The 16,178-nt window shown below is 46.7% G+C and overlaps 1 protein-coding gene across 25 annotated transcripts in view; it reads left to right on the plus strand.

Annotated features, from left to right (window-relative positions):
* Window positions 1-16,178, plus strand: part of ZMYND8 (zinc finger MYND-type containing 8) — a 125,358-nt gene that overhangs the window by 65,650 nt on the left and 43,530 nt on the right. For all 25 annotated transcript variants that reach the window (XM_053890176.1, XM_053890179.1, XM_053890175.1 and 22 more), the window contains 2 exons: window positions 2,123-2,604; window positions 15,530-15,670. In XM_053890176.1, the coding sequence (XP_053746151.1) occupies window positions 2,123-2,604; window positions 15,530-15,670 (623 nt within the window). The remainder of the gene's footprint in view (window positions 1-2,122; window positions 2,605-15,529; window positions 15,671-16,178) is intronic.

Here is a 16,178-nt window from a genome sequence, read left to right on the forward strand (position 1 = left end):
AGATTCCAGCTGTTAAAACGTGGGTAGAATGTAATCTAAGTAGTCCATATTTTTTGCTTCTCTTTCAAATGCTGGAAGACTCGCCAGTGTGGGGGTCAGATTCCTGCACGGGCACTTGTGACGCTCCCATGTAGACGGTGCTTGCGTTGGACTGGCTGTGGCATTTCTACCTCCCCACAGCCCACTTTGCTCCCATCACTCTGTGTCTGGCTTGACTTTATGGTCTTTGAAATCCAAAAGGCCTCCTTGGGAATGTTCATTCCCGCCGGATTCCCAGCTATACATACGGGATGGAGGCTGGGGAATCGAATGTCACATGGTCCGCCTCCTGTCCAAACCCCGGAGCAGTGGTAGGCTATACTGCCCTCTCCTGCCTGCGTCCGCTCGGTCACTAATCCCAGAAAAGCAGCTCATGGCCTCGTGAGGTCTCTGCAAAGCATGCTGGGATGTGGGCGGTTGGAGGCAGGCAGGCAGGCAGGCAGAACCAGCCGAGAATGGGGGGTGGAGGCTGTCCTTTGGTTAGTTTCCACATGAATTCTCTCACATCGAAGCCATGCACCCCCTTTCAGGTTTACGGTTTTCCGGTGTTTCCGTCTAGTGCCTCGTAGAACCCCAGTTTTACGAGAGATATGAAAACTGTGTGTGAACGCAGAGGAGTGGGCTTCGGGACCAGTTCTTTCTTTGGAGGTGCAGTCCTGGAAGCAGTGATGTTTCCTTACTCTCTACTCACCCAGAGCCAAGAGGGGATTTATTATTCTTCTAATGGATTAAAATGACTAAGTCTATGAGCTTTTTAATGTTTTAGTGAAGATCGCTGTTCACATTCTGTCATAAGAACATGTCGTAAGAACATGTGTATTAAGTGTGAACGGCTAATCATGTGTTAACCATTCAAACCAAGTCATTTAAAACGTTTTTTGGCGGGGGGCACCTGGGTGGCTCAGTTGGTTAAGCCTCTGACTCTTCATTTCAGCTTAGGTCATGATCTCACGGTTCATACGTTGGAGCTCTGCATTGGGCCCCGTGCTGACATTGTGGGGCCTGCTTGGGATTCTGCCTCTGCCTCTCTCTTTGCCTCTCCCTCCTCTTCTTGTGCTCTTTCTTTCTGTCTCAAAAGAGAGAAATTAAAAAAAAAAAATTCTGTTTTGAGAGAGAACAAGTGAATGAGTGGGGGAGGGGCAAAGAGAGGGAGAGAGAGAATCATAAGCAGGCTCCACAGTCAGCATGGACCTCAACATGGGGCTCGATCCTATGACCTTGGAATCATGACCTGAGTTGAAATCAAGAGTCAGATGCTCAACCGATTGAGCCACCCAGGAGCCCCCAAACCAAGTCTTATGTATGTATGTATGTACGTATGTTTATTTGAGAGAGGGAGAGAGAGAGAGAGAGAGAGAGAGACAGAGACAGACAGACACACACAGAGCATGAGCAGGGCAGGGGCAGAGAGAGAAAGAGGGAGACACACAATCCAAAGCAGGCTCCAGGCTCTGAACTGTCAGCACAGAGCCCAAAGCAGGGCCCAAACCCACAAAGTATGAGATCATGACCTGAGCCCAAGTCGGACACTTAACTGACCCAGCCCTCCACGTGCCCCCCAAGTCATTTTTAAAGAATGGAGTATGTAGTTAAGAATGTCGACAGGCATACCAGGCTAATTTGGTTTGCGTTAAGGAGAAAAATTCTGGAAACACCCTAAATGTCCATCGACAGATGAACAGATAAAGAAATCGTGGTAGATAGATCTCATGGGATAGTATTCGGCCTTAAAAATGATGTGACAACATAGCTGAGCCTGGAGGACACGACGCTAAGGGAGATCAGCCAGGCACAGTAAGACAGAATAACTGCATGAATTCCGCTTAGAGGAGGTATTTAATAAAATAGTCAGATTTATAGAATCAGAGTGTAGAATGGGGGTAGACTCATCGGGCATAAAATTTCCGTTACGATGAATAAAGCCGTGCCTACGTTAACAGTAGGGCGTGTGGTACTCTTAAACTTACCGCAATAAAACCAATTTTTAAAAAACCTCAAAAATAAATAAATAAATAAATAAATAAATAAAAGGATCTCTGTAAGGACCAAAGTTGACTTCAGCTCTCTCTTCTGCACTTCCTAGGGCCTGGGTTCCAATAAATAATTGCTACCTCATGTCCAAAGAAATTCCTTTTTCTGTGAAAAAGACGAAAAGCATCTTCAACAGTGCAATGCAAGAGATGGAGGTGTATGTGGAGAACATCCGCAGGAAGTTCGGGGTTTTTAACTACTCTCCCTTCAGGACGCCGTACACGCCCAACAGCCAGTACCAAATGCTGCTCGATCCCAGCAATCCCAGCGCAGGTGCCGCCAAGATAGACAAGCAGGAGAAGGTCAAGCTCAACTTCGACATGACGGCGTCCCCCAAGATCTTGATGAGCAAGCCCATGCTGAGCGGGGGCACGGGCCGTCGGATCTCCTTGTCCGATATACCACGCTCCCCCATGAGCACAAACTCTTCGGTGCACACGGGCTCCGACGTGGAGCAGGACGCCGAGAAGAAGGCCACGTCGAGCCACTTCAGCGCCAGTGAGGAGTCCATGGACTTCCTGGACAAGAGCACAGGTCAGCCGCGGAGGAAGAGGAAGAGGAAGAGGCGGGGGCGGGCGGGGGCGGGGGGGGGGGGGGCGGTCCCCTGCCGCGGAGGGCTTCCGTCGGGACCCACGCCTGTCGGGTTCTGGCTGGCCAGCGTCTCAGAATCAAAGGGACCTCTGTGGGGTTTTGCTCCAGTGGAGGACATTTAAAATTTTAAATGGGTGACCCAGAGGGATTTTTGCTGTTAGGAATCAAGAACGGAGAAAATCGGTCCCCAGAGGCCAGATGGAGGTCCTTCCTCGCAGTGGGGCAGAGGTGGCCAGAAATCCTTGAGAGTTGAGAGCAGACGCCTCTTGGGCTATCACAGCAAAACTTCCCGTAAGAGTTTGTTTCTCAGGAATGGTACTTCAATCGAAAGACTGTTTTTCTATCCGAACTATACCTTCACGATACTTAGCGCTCCAGTGTTAGCGCGACAGGTAAGGTCGGCAATAACGTGTGCTCTCCCCAGAGCGCTCCTTACAGGTTGGTTGCCCTGATTGACGCTTGCTGTAGAATGGCGAGTGGTTAAGAATAAGGCTGCCGGTCCCAAATCCCAACTCTCCCACTCACTAGCCGCGTGGCTTTAGGCCAGGTACTTAATGTCTTGGTGCTTGAGTTTCCTCACCTGTGATGTGACGTAATAACAGACCTGACCCATAGGTTCTTGTTAAGGGTTAAATGAAGACGTGTCCACAGAGGGTCGGAACAGGGCCAGAAATAGTAAGCGTTGCAAAGATGTTGGCTGCTACGTTATTTCTTACTGGTGGTTGCTCAGCAAATGCCTACATGGATTCAGATTCAGATTCGGATTGGGAGAGCTGATGCGAGGGGGTGCTGGTCCAGTGTGAGGAAAGGAATGGTGACTTAAATTGGATTCTTTGTACCCAAATATTATTTGGTTGTCTGTTAAATACTTAAGAGATTTATTACTTCCACAAGGAAATGGGTTTACTCTCATTTTTCTTTTTTTTATGTGTATTTTTGAGAAACACACACACACACACACACACACAGTGCGAATGGGGGAGGGACTGAGAGAGAGGGAGACGCAGAATTGGAAGCAGGCTTCAGGCTCTGAGCTGTCAGCACAGAGCGCCATGCGGGGCTCGAACTCACGAACTGTGAGATCATGACCTGAGCTGAAGTCGGACACTCAACCGACTGAGCCACCCAGGTGCCCCTATTACTTCTTTTAATATGTATTTATAAGTGTTTATTTTTGAGAGAGTGTGAGCGGGGGAGTGGCAGAGAGAGAGAGAGAGAGAGAGAGAGAGAGAGAGAGAATCCCAGGCAGACACAGGACTGGATCTCATGAACTGTGAGATCACCACCTGAGCCAAACTCAAGAGTCTGACCGTTAACTGACTTAGCCACCCATGCGCCCCTTAAAGTCCTTTTTTCCAAAATATGATCCTGTTGCCAGTATGTGCTTGGATCATTTGGGGATTATGAGTTAGGCGGCCAGTGAGTACTATGTGTAGAGAAGGTGATTCCCCAAATCGTTTTAATCTCACCAAGTATCCCCTTTTCTGTAAGGAGCCAGATAGTAAATATTTTAGGCTTTGTGGCTCTCTGTCCCTCACAACTATATAGCTATTCAGCACTGTTGTATTAATGAAATAGCCATAGGCAATATGTGGCTGTGACCCAGAAATTTGAATTTCATATGATTTGTGTGTTTCATGAACTCTAGTAACCCTTCAGGATTTTTCCACCATTTGCAAATGGCAAGTAACCCTTGTAGGCAACATAATACTAGGCGGTACGCTAGATTTGGCCCATGGGTCCTTTTGCTAACCTCTGTTATAGACCAAGTTAGAAGAAACTCTTGAGTCCGTTTCCCCGTTTTACAGGGGGCAAAATTGAGGTCTCTGTGGAGAGTGGAGGGAGGCGCCTGTGCCCACAGCTAGATCCTGATGCCACATCCATTTTCTTTTCATTGCACCCTACTGCCCTCTGCTGTCAGCAGCGACAATAGCGTTTGGTACAAGGAGAAGTGGAATATTTACTGAAATGCCCCACAGGGAGGGTATCATTGAGATGAGATTTTGATTTATCCAAAATAGCATTTAAAAAAAAAAATCGTCATAGGATAGAAAAGTATTAGTTTTAGCAATAAAAATTTTGTAGCCAGCAACATAAAAGCTACACACTGAAATCAGTTATTAACTAAAACTTTTATGAGAGTTTAGAAACCTTCCTTTTGTTTTGCAGGAGTGTGGAGGAACTCAGTCAGGTGTCTGTAATCTATAGAACTTGATTTAGTTTTCTCAGGAGTACTTTGCTCAGCCAGAAGCCTTTTGCTCATGGTGTCCTGGATATGGATCAAAGCGGTTTATATTCTCAGTGATTGTCCTGCCTCCCCCTTGATCTAGACGTCCTGGCCTAAATCAATGCCTTTGGCGATACCTGCTTGCAGGACCTCGACTTCAGCCATGAATATGTATTCGGCCACGAGTTACAACGCCGGGGGTTGTCCGCACCCTCTGAACTAACAGTCCTTCGGTCTTGTAGCTGTACTGGGGGTTACTGTTTAGGGAGAAGGGAAAACGTCTTTGTATACTCCTTTTGTCATAACAGTACATCCTTGTCATACAATACTTGTTATTTATAGAACTGAAGTCACAGATCATTCCACCTCCCAGTCAGCCCTTAGATACTTGTTTCCAGGACTTATACTTTTCTTTTTTCTTGGTGCAAAAAAGGTGATTTTATTAAAGCATGGGGACAGGACGCGTGGGCAGGAAGAGCTGCTTTCCAGGACGTTTTTCTATGTTGGTTTAGGAGTCATACTATTAAGTTGAAAACAGACATTTCTGGGGATCAGGCAGGTATGGAGATGAGCAAGACTGAGAAGTGTGGTCACGGGGCTGAACAACACAGAGCAGAAATAATAACACTCTTCCTGATGGTGGGTGCTTGTATGTACCCCCCCCCAGCGGTCCTTACTCTTCTGATGCGAACTCCTTACACCCCACTAACAGACCACCACCTGACCTGTCAGAATGCTCTTGAGGAATGCCTTTTCTGCAGGGCCCTGGGGGCCTTCCTGCTGGTTCTTGCCAAGTGGGAATGTGGGCTCTGTTGCCTTATTCTCATGGTTCAAGAGAAGCCTCAGATACTTTTTTAAATGTGGACTGCCCCAACTTTTACATATTGGCTCAAATTTAAATTTTTTTTTTTTCAACGTTTTTTATTTATTTTTGGGACAGAGAGAGACAGAGCATGAACGGGGGAGGGGCAGAGAGAGAGGGAGACACAGAATTGGAAACAGGCTCCAGGCTCCGAGCCATCAGCCCAGAGCCCAACGCGGGGCTCGAACTCACGGACCGCGAGATCGTGACCTGGCTGAAGTCGGACGCTTAACCGACTGCGCCACCCAGGCGCCCCGATATTGGCTCAAATTTAAAATATCTGTGGGCTGCACCAAGTGCCTCCACAGACTACCTGGTTTGCAGTATCTGTTGTAGATAGTTTTGAGATTTTTTTCTTTCTTTTTCTCCTTCTTCTTTTTTAATGTTTTATTTAAAAAAAAATTTTTTTTTTTTAACGTTTATTTATTTTTGAGACAGAGAGAGACAGAGCATGAATGGGGGAGGGTCAGGGAGAGAGGGAGACACAGAATCCGAAACAGGGTCCTGAGCGGTCAGCACAGAGCCCGACGCGGGGCTCAAACTCACGGACTGTGAGATCATGACCTGAGCCGAAGTTGGGCGCTCAACCGACGGAGCCACCCAGGCGCCCCTTGTTTTGTTTATTTTTGAGAGAGCACGAGCAGGGGAGCGGCAGAGAGAGAGAGAGGAGACAGAGGATCCGAAGCAGGCTCTGTGCCGACAGCAGCGAGCCCGATGTGGGCTTGGACTCACGGACCGTGAGATCATGACCTGAGCTGAAGTCAGATGCTCAACTGACTGAGCCATCTGGGCGCCCCTCCCCACCCCCCCTTTTTAGGTCAGCTCTGCGCCCACTGTGGGCCTTGAACCTACAACCCCAAGATCAAGCGTCTCGTGTTCCGCCGATAGCGCCATCCGGGCACCTGAGGTTTTTTTTGTTTTTTTTGTTTTTTTTTAAGCTTAACCTTGTGTTCTGAATATTTTTCATGATACATAGTCCTTCAAAATAGGAGTTTCTGTCCTGTCGTAGACTGTCCAGTGATGCTCTGCTGTGTGGCTCATCTGTGCAAGCCACCAAGAGTTGTGCAAGCTACTGCCCTTTGAAGATGGAGGTTGTTTCCGAAGCTTTATAAGTAGACGAAGTTTGGCGCAGAATCACTAGCTCCTCTGCCTCTGCCCCTCCAGACTGCCGGGGTGCGTGGGAGGGAAGGGGCATTTTTTGCTAATTTAATTCTAAGACTCCTGTTTCATGGAGTCAGAATAGCACTTAGCACAGGCCAGGATCCTATAAACGTAGATAATAAATGATGGGTTTTGGTCCGCACTTGTGAATTGTACATCAAAGTATAAAATCTGATTCAATTATTTGTGACTTCAAAGGCGATTAGTTCTTCCTTTGAGCAAGATTTACGGCTTTACAGAAGGATTTGCATCCGTGTCAAAGCTTAATCGAAACGAGCATTTCCAAATGTCTTTTTGCTTTTGAAAATGTCGAGCATGATTTAAAATCGAGTTTCTCGATCTCTGTCCTGCTGGCTTGGGCTGGACGATGGCCTGGTTGGGCCTCCCTGTGCACTCACTTCAGGGTGTATAGCATCACTCCGGCCTCCACTCGCTTCATGCCCGTAGCACGCCCCTGCCCACAGTGAGGGCAGCTGAAAGTGTCTTCAGGCACCGCCACGTTGCCCCTGGGGGCGTAGTTGCCCCTCCAGTTTCTGTTGAGAACCCTGATGTTGACGTGCCGTGCTTTGGACTTTTAGCACTGAGAGCAAAGTTCTGATGCTTCATGTTCAGGTTTGAAGCTCTTCAATATGTTACATCGCATTTTGTGTCCTTTTTTTCCCTGAATGTAAACTATTGCTTTCAAATTTTAATATTGTGTAAAGAATAGCACATAATCATACCCTGAGAGGTAACAAGGGTTACGAATTGGGTGTTCCTGGGGCGCCTGGGGGGCTCAGTCGGTCAAGCGTCTGACTTCGGCTCAGGTCATGATTTTGTGGCTCGTGAGTTTGAGCCCCGCATTGGGCTCTGTGCTGGCAGCTCGGGGCCTGGAGCCTGTTTCAGATTCTCTGTCTCCCTCTCTCTCTTCTGCCCATCCCCTGTTCGTGGTCACTTGCTCACTCTCTGTCTCTTTCAGAAAAAAAAACAACCCACAGACCAATTGGGTGTTCCTTCAGGTTTTTTTTTAAACTTTTAGTTTTTTAACATTTATTTATTTATTTTGAGAGAGAGAGAGAGGGAGTGTGTGTGTGTGTGTGTGTGCGCGCGCACGTGCATGCACACGTGAGCAGGGGAGAGAGGCAAACGGAGAGAGAGAAGAATCTTAAGCAGGCTCCATGGTCAGTGTGGAGCCAGACATGGGGCTCGATCCCATGACCCTGGGATCATGATGTGAGCCAAAATCAGGAGTCTGACACTCAACCCACTGAGCCACCCATGTGCCCCCTCCTTTTTTTTTCAATTTGAGAGAGAGAGAGAGAGAGAGAGAGAGAGAGAGAGAGTGTGTGTGTGTGTGTGTGTGTGTGTGTGTGTGTGTGCAGGGGAGGGGCAGAGAGAGGCCGAGAGACAGAATCCCAAGCAGTCTCCACGCTCAGTGAGGAATCCTGTGTCAGGGCTCGAACCCACGAACCTGGGACCATGACTTGAATTCAAGTCAAGGTTTTTAAATGTATAAATCCCATTGATAATTGCCATCGTAATGTTCTGTGGTCGAATGGATCACACTAAGCCTTCTGCTCCTTTTGAGGGAGGATTCTTTCCTTGACACCTTTCTGCTTGTCCATATAGTTGTAGTTGTCAGTAGGGTGTAAACAGCACGTGCAGATGACAGAAATGATTGGGGGCATGTGAACGAAGGCATTTGGGAAACATCTCTTAGGGGAAGAAACTTGGTTTTATGAAGTCGTGTGAACGGGTAGGTTTTGAACAGATACATTGATTTGTTTTTTTTTTTTTTTTTTTTTTTTTTTAATTTTTTTTAACGTTTATTTATTTTTGAGACAGAGAGAGACAGAGCATGAACAGGGGAGGGTCAGAGAGAGAGGGAGACACAGAATCTGAAACGGGCTCCAGGCTCTGAGCCGTCGGCACAGAGCCCGATGCGGGGCTTGAACTCATGGACCACGAGATCATGACCTGAGCCGAAGTCGGCCGCTCAACCGACTGAGCCACCCAGGCGCCCCTGATTTGTTTTCTTAATGCACATTTTATGTATGGACATCTCTGCTAGCTTTCTAATTCCCAAAATTGGAGGTGTTTTTGGCTAGCCTGCTGTTTCACATTTTTGTCCTGGTGGCCATATACAAAGCCAGAGTTCATGTTTTCGAGAACATATCCATTGAAACTCACTGGAGTCTGAGAATTCCAAAATCCCCGCCCCCTTCATTTACATGTATCTGTATTAAGAAACATATTTTTACACCTGTTTTAAAGATTTTCCCCCACAAGAGAAACCACAGTAGAGGTAGTTTTAAACGGGCAAGATTACCCATCATGTAAATAACTCTAGTTGACTTTTTTTTTTTTAACGTTGGTGACCCTACATGGTTAAAATTAAGATAAAACACAATCTAGCAGTATTAAAGCAGTATAAACGGATGTAAAAAAGGTCATTTGTTTTCTCCTACATCCCGAAACTTTCTCCTCATTGTGCCTCTCTTATACTCTGTGGAGTATACTACTACCAAAAATATGTATACACTCATTTGAAGCTATGCGTGTGTTTTCGATAAACATTTACACATATTGTGGGCACTTCTGTACACACTTGATTTTTACCTCTCTCTTTCCCACACACATACCTGCGGGGACCAGTCCTTGTCAGATTGTGCAGATCTGTGTCATTCTTTTTTAGGGGTGTATGGTATTAATTAATTCACTTATCTAGTCTTCAGTTAGCAGACATGTATACGCCATCTCCTTTTTGCTGTCATAAATACTGTTGCAGTGAACCTTCTGGTGTGCATATTGTGTCTGGGGCACATGACACGTATATCTAGGGGGTGAACTCAGCATTGGACCTTACCGTCCGTGTGATTTATAAATTTAATTTTGGGTAATTTCAGCATCACCTAATTGCTGTGCTAAAAAGGTTTTACGATTCCAGTGAGTATTCCCCTTCCCTCAACACTAGGTGTTATTTTTTGAAACAAGGTAATCACGTATGCGAAAAAGATGTAGGGTGGAGATAAATGTATCCACATCTATCTTTATCCATCTGTATCTGTATCTCTCACATGTTTATTGACCATTTGTACCCCCCCCCCCCCTTGCTCATTTATGTGTTTCTTTTGGATTGTTAATCATTCTTTTAGCATACCTTGTTTTTAGTAGCTGCATAATATCGAGAGTATTTAAACAGAAACAGAAACGGCTGTCTTTTTATGAAGAAGGCTTTCTTTGGTTGCTCTTATTGTTTCTTTATTGCTTATCCTGACCTCTGTGGTGAGAAGAGAAGTGGAAACCTCATTCTTCAGTTAATGATCTGATGTATTTGCTCATTCTGTAAATTTCTCGGACACCGGGGTGGCATCCCAGGTGCCTGGCAGGGACCCTGCTGTCCTGGAGCTGACGTGCTCACGGCAAAGGGGAGCTGGTAAAAAGAGGCACTTGGCCCACTTGGATGTGGCCAGCAGGGGAAGGGCTTTGAGGGTGGTGTTGGAGGGTTACCAGCCAGTATGATCGGGGTAGGGGTGGGGGCCTTTCCTGGGGAATTCTTGGAGTGTCAAGGCTTGAGTTAGGAGCAGATTTGATCTTAGAGGAACAGCACAAAGGTCGTGTGGCTGGAGATTCCTGAATGAGGAAAGGAAAGGTCGCATGTGTGGTTGGATTTTATTCTGGGGGATAGGACACCTCTAGGATAGTTTTATTTATTTATTTATTTTTAAGGTTTTAATTTTTTTTTTTTTTTTAAATTTTTTTTTTCAACGTTTTTTATTTATTTTTGGGACAGAGAGAGACAGAGCATGAACGGGGGAGGGGCAGAGAGAGAGGGAGACACAGAATCGGAAACAGGCTCCAGGCTCCGAGCCATCAGCCCAGAGCCTGACGCGGGGCTCGAACTCACGGACCGCGAGATCGTGACCTGGCTGAAGTCGGACGCTTAACCGACTGCGCCACCCAGGCGCCCCTAAGGTTTTAATTTTAAGTATCTACACCCAAATGTGGGGGCTTGAGCTTACAAGCCTGAGATCAAGAGGCATGTGCTCTACTGACTGAGCCAGCCAGATACCCTGCCTCTGGATGGTTTTAGATGGAGCCGTGCTTTGTGTACCTGGCTGTGGTGTGGAGGGTGCCCCAGGATAGGGGTGCTGTGGCAGGAGGTGGGGGGCCCATGGGAGCTCTTACAGGGTCTTGGTGGGAAATGATAGGCACGGGCAGTGTTTATCAGCCATTTTTTTTCTTTCTCATCCCATAAGGAGCCATTTTAGACATTCCCTAACCCCCCCCCCCCCCCAACAGTCTCCTGTGATTTTTTTTCCTTAATGGAGATGAAATTCACATGACCTAAAATTAACCATTTGAAAGTGAACATCTCCATTACTCCAAAATAATATTCCGTGGAGTAATTAAGCACTCCCCTACTCCCTGGCCACCGACCCCTCGTGACCGTCAGTCTGCACACGACTTGTATGGATTTGCCTGCTCTGGGTATTACATTTAAGCCAAATCATACAAAATGTGGCTTTCGTGTCGGCTCCTTTCACAGAGCGTATGTTTTCAGTGAATGATGCAGCATGCATCAGACCTTCATTCCTTTTTATGGCTCAGTAAACGTTCCACCGAGGACTCCAGAGTTTGTCTATCCGTCGATGGACATTCAGATTGTTTCCACCTTTGAACCGTGGTGAATAGTGCTGCGATGAACGTTGGTGTAGCAAGATTTGAGTACCGCTTTTCAGTTCTTTTGGGTTTATACCTAGGAAGGGATCCTCATGAAATTTCAAAGTACTGTATTTCTTTTTATGTACTGCATGTGCCTGTGTTTTATACATAAAAAGAGTAAGAGAGTTTTTCACCCCCCTGTTCTCCAGAACCCCCTTTGAGAATGTGTGCATTAGGCTGATAGCAGCGGGGATAGAGACCAGGGGGAGCTTGGGGGTATATTTTGGAAGCGGTGTGCAGGGAGGGGCCTGGCCGAAGAGTGGGGTAAATTGGGGCAGGAGAACAAGGGAGGAATTAGGGCAGTTTAGACGTGTTTGGCCTTGAACATCTAGGTGAGTGGTCATAGCGTTAACTGATATGGGGAGGTCGAGGCAGGTACATAGTGTTTCACAAATTGGGGAGGGGGGACGTGTGGCACTCCGGGGTGGACAGGGGCCATCGTGTTCCCCAAGGAGAGTTCTGCGTGTTGGAACCCAGGGTTGCTAGGTGACCCCATGCTGTCCCTTCCCTGTTTACAGGAAGCATTTTAGTCCCGGATGTCCGTGAGGTGGTCCCTGCCCTTTGCTGGCTGCATGGAGAGTGAACCAGACTCGTCTCCATGGGGAGCCAGTGTTCTCCAAACACCTTTATTCTTGCCATATCCAGGTGCTATGTTTAAATTAAAAAATTTAGAACATAGTTCGTAAACCTTCAATACTTACATTTTATTAACAGAGGAAACTTTATGTGCCTGTGAAATTAAAGACTTGTTTTTCCCGTTATGTTTTAACTACAGAATTGCAAAAATAACGACTTTGCCTGTGTTGTTGCTAAGTTTCCCTGTAGGGACCACAAGGGGGCAGGGCTCTGTGAGACTGCCTGCTGGCTTCCCTTTCCTCCTTTTTTTTTTTGAAATTTAAAATATTGATTTGATAGAGAGTAGGTGCGAGCGAGCCTGCATGAGCAGGGGAGGGACAGAGAGAAAGAGAAAATCCCAAGCAGGCTCTGCACTGTCAGCACAGAGCCTGATGCGAAGCTCGAACTCACGACCCTCGAGATCACGACCTGACCTGGAATCAGGAGTTGGACGCTTACTGATTGAGCCCCCCAGGCGTCCATCCTTCCTTCCTTTTTTAACATGAGCTGTTATGAAGCAGGGAAATGCGGACCCACGTGCTTGAGTTCTGTGTGTGACAGCACCTTTGTGTGTGTTTTTACTTCCGCCTACCCTTTTGGATCAGACTTTCTTGACAAAGTTCCTTGCAGTCTACGCAGTACCTTGACTGGTATAAGACCCTTCCTCCTACCCCTGTTTGCTGGTCACGTGAGAGAATACAGTTAGAGAGGCACTGGTTTTTAGTCCTCGCAGAGAATGTATGACACTGATGTTTTCAGCCCCTGCAAATCTCTTTTGGAAGGAAGCAGATAGAATACGAATGAACGAAAAATAAAATCCTAATACTAAAGATGTTATTGGTAATACTTAAATCTTTGGAAATGCCTTTATCTTTGATGATTCTTATTTTGTGTGTGGTGTGTGTGTGTGTGTGTGTGTGTGTGTGTGTGTACCAAGCACTCTAATTCTGCTGGTTGTTATGGTACCTGGTTACAGGAACAGTGGTAGTGACAGTAAATTGAAGCTCTCATTTGAGAGAGTGTTGTGTGCCTGGGGCCGGGCATTTGTTCATTCTTACAGTGAAACTAAGTTAATTAGTATTAAAAAAAACCACCAACAACAAAACTTGATTCTCAAAATAATGTGGAGCATTGATCGAGCATTTGCTAAGGACCACTTGACGTGGATTAGCTAATCTCCTCGCCAGCTCCCCATCTCGTCTGCAGATGAGGTTCCCCACAGACACACCTGTTTCATCCCTTTGTGAGTTGATCCACCTCTGCTCTATAGGTGTTTGGAACCAAAGATTATTTGTCTTGGTGGTGGGGCAGGGGCGAGCAGCATCCTTGGTCTACACCTATTAGATATTGGTAGCACCCTGCCCTGCCCTAGTTGTGACAGCCAAAATTGTCTGCAGACATTGCCCAGCGTGTCCTGCCTGGATGGCAAAATCACTCCTGGCTGCCAGGCGTCTGGGTGGGCTCAGTCAGTTAGCCGTCTGACTCTTGATCTTAGCTCAGGTCTTGGTCTCAAGGTTGTGAGTTCAAGCCCCATGTTGGGCTCCACGCTGGCCGTGAAGCCTACCTAATTAAAAAAAAAAATCACTCCTGGCTGACAGCTGCTGGTTTAGGTGGTTGAAACCAACGCCCTCGAGGTTAATGGGGAAATAGGAAGTGATATTATACTAATAGCAAATAATAATACAGTGCTTCTCTGATGCCAGCCGCTGTTTTGATGATTAACGTACTAGATCCTTACAACTTGATGAGGTGGGTGCTCTTTACCAGTCCTTTTGTATTTTATTATCAGTGTCTCTTTTTGAGGCTACCAGGAAAGGAGATTCACGGAGCTCAGGGACCGTGCCCAAGGACACCCATCAAGTCAGCTGCCAAGGTGGACTTCACACCTGGGGTCTGGCTCTCGCTGCCTGCCTGCCTCCATCCTCCCTGTGTCTAGTCTTTCCCCCTCTATCCATTAAAGGTAGCTTTGGTAGGTCCTTGCACTAGAGCCAAGGGAGGCCTGCATACTGACTGGCTGAGTTTCACCCATTGGATCCTCACTTTGACTCTACCCGCATTTGGCAGGTGAGGAAACTGAGGTGACCATCTGCCAGCGTGAGCACTGTTTGAAGTTCCCGGGACGTCCTGGTTTGTAATGCCATTGCCATCAACAACTTTCCCTTAAGGATTAGATCACGGCGGAGTCCGTGTTTTCCTGTGCATCGGAGCAGGGCTGGCCGTTATGTTGTCTCTAGGAGCTCTGTAACAGGACAGTCCCCGTAACGGCAGGCTGTGTAGGCAAAGGGGCAGGATCTCCAGGACGCATGGCCCATCTGAACACTCTTGTGTTGTTATGTGGTTTGCTTTCTGTCCTGCCCACATTCAGTGAATGAGGCTTAGGGGAGCAGTATGGAGGTAGCTTTAAGGTATTTAAAATAAAAAAAAAAAGTTTATTTTTAAAAAATTTGTTTTAATTTTTTTTTTTTGTTTTTGTTTTTGTTTTTTTTTTTTTTTGAGAAGAGAGAGAGATCGAGAGCGAGTGGGGGAGGGGCAGAGGGAGAGGGAGAGGGAGACACAGAATCCAAAGCAGGCTTCAGGCTTAGAGCTGTCAGCACAGAGCCCGATGCGGGGCTCCAACCCATGATATGTGAGATCATGACCTGAGCCGAAGTCAGATGCTTAACCTACTGAGTCACCCAGGCGCCCTATGGTATTTTTAAAAGACTCGGGCTTAGGTATGATTTTCTATCCTCCTGTAAAAGTTTGGAACATAGTAAGGAGGGAGATCATTGACCAGTGACGCCCTCGCTCCATCTGGTGCTGAGTTTGGCTTCATTCTGCATCACGGAACCTTTGAAATGGGAAGCCAGAGATCTCCCAAGGGGTCGACTTGGCCCACGGCAGGTGCATTGGCTGTGCGAGCCAGCTCCCACATCTCCTATAAACGGATGGCATGCCATTTGTAAGCCTGGCTCGGGTCTCTGCATCTGGACCGTGCTGGGGGCCGCTTTAATCGCTATTTATTTTGAGATTTACACCCGTGAATGGGCCAAACCAATTTCAGTGGCAGCTTAGCCGATTTGTCTTAGAGCTTTGTGCTTAATAGAATGACTGGGGAGGCCTTCTTCCTTCACGGCTTAACATTGGGTTAAAGCCTGTGCTTGACATAAATGGCCGACCCTTCCTGCTGCGCCCCATCTGGGCACTTCTGGGGGCCTTGTTGAAATCAAATACGATTTCTCCCCTCTCCCCCGACAAACAAGTTTTATTTGTTTATTCATTTGTAAATCTGTCTTTTAACAATGAACATCCTTTTTCAGCTTCACCAGCCTCTGCCAAGACGGGACAAGCAGGGAGTTTGTCCGGCAGCCCGAAAACCTTCTCTCCTCAAGCGTCCACGCCCATCACGACGAAAACGGACAAAACGTCTACCACTGGAAGCATCCTGAATCTTAACTTGGGTCAGTGGGGAGTTTTGGGAGCCTCTTTCTGTGGCATCTGTGCATATTTTTGCAAGTTGTGATGTCCTCTTTTGGGTGTGGTTCTTGAGCTCTGAACAAAACCTCTCTCAAAATATTAAGAAGGTATAGTGGACAAAGATGAAAGGAGATCGGTAAAAGGAGCAAGTAAGCGATTTCCTGGGGCTTGTTGATATGCAGAGTTGTTTTATCCTGATGGAACTTAGGCCGGTGTTTACAACGTTTTCTTGTTTATTACAAAAGTAACCCAGTTCTTATGCAGGTGTGTGTGTGTGTATATACATTTAAAGTTTTATACATGCGCACACTTGATGCAAGTCGAGCTTTATGAATCAATATTTACCTTTCCTATGTGCAATATATTCTGATACATTGTTTCCTTAATTTTCCTTTTCTAATTAAAAAAAAAAATGCCCATCTTTATCCCTGACTTAGTAGGGTCCCCCCTCCCCCCATCGCAGTTCTGTCAGTTGTTTCAAGAGCACTGCCT

The sequence above is a fragment of the Panthera pardus genome, unplaced genomic scaffold, assembly GCF_024362965.1.
Source record: "Panthera pardus isolate Hobbes unplaced genomic scaffold, ASM2436296v1 HiC_scaffold_25, whole genome shotgun sequence".
In the NCBI taxonomy this organism is placed as follows: domain Eukaryota; kingdom Metazoa; phylum Chordata; class Mammalia; order Carnivora; family Felidae; genus Panthera; species Panthera pardus.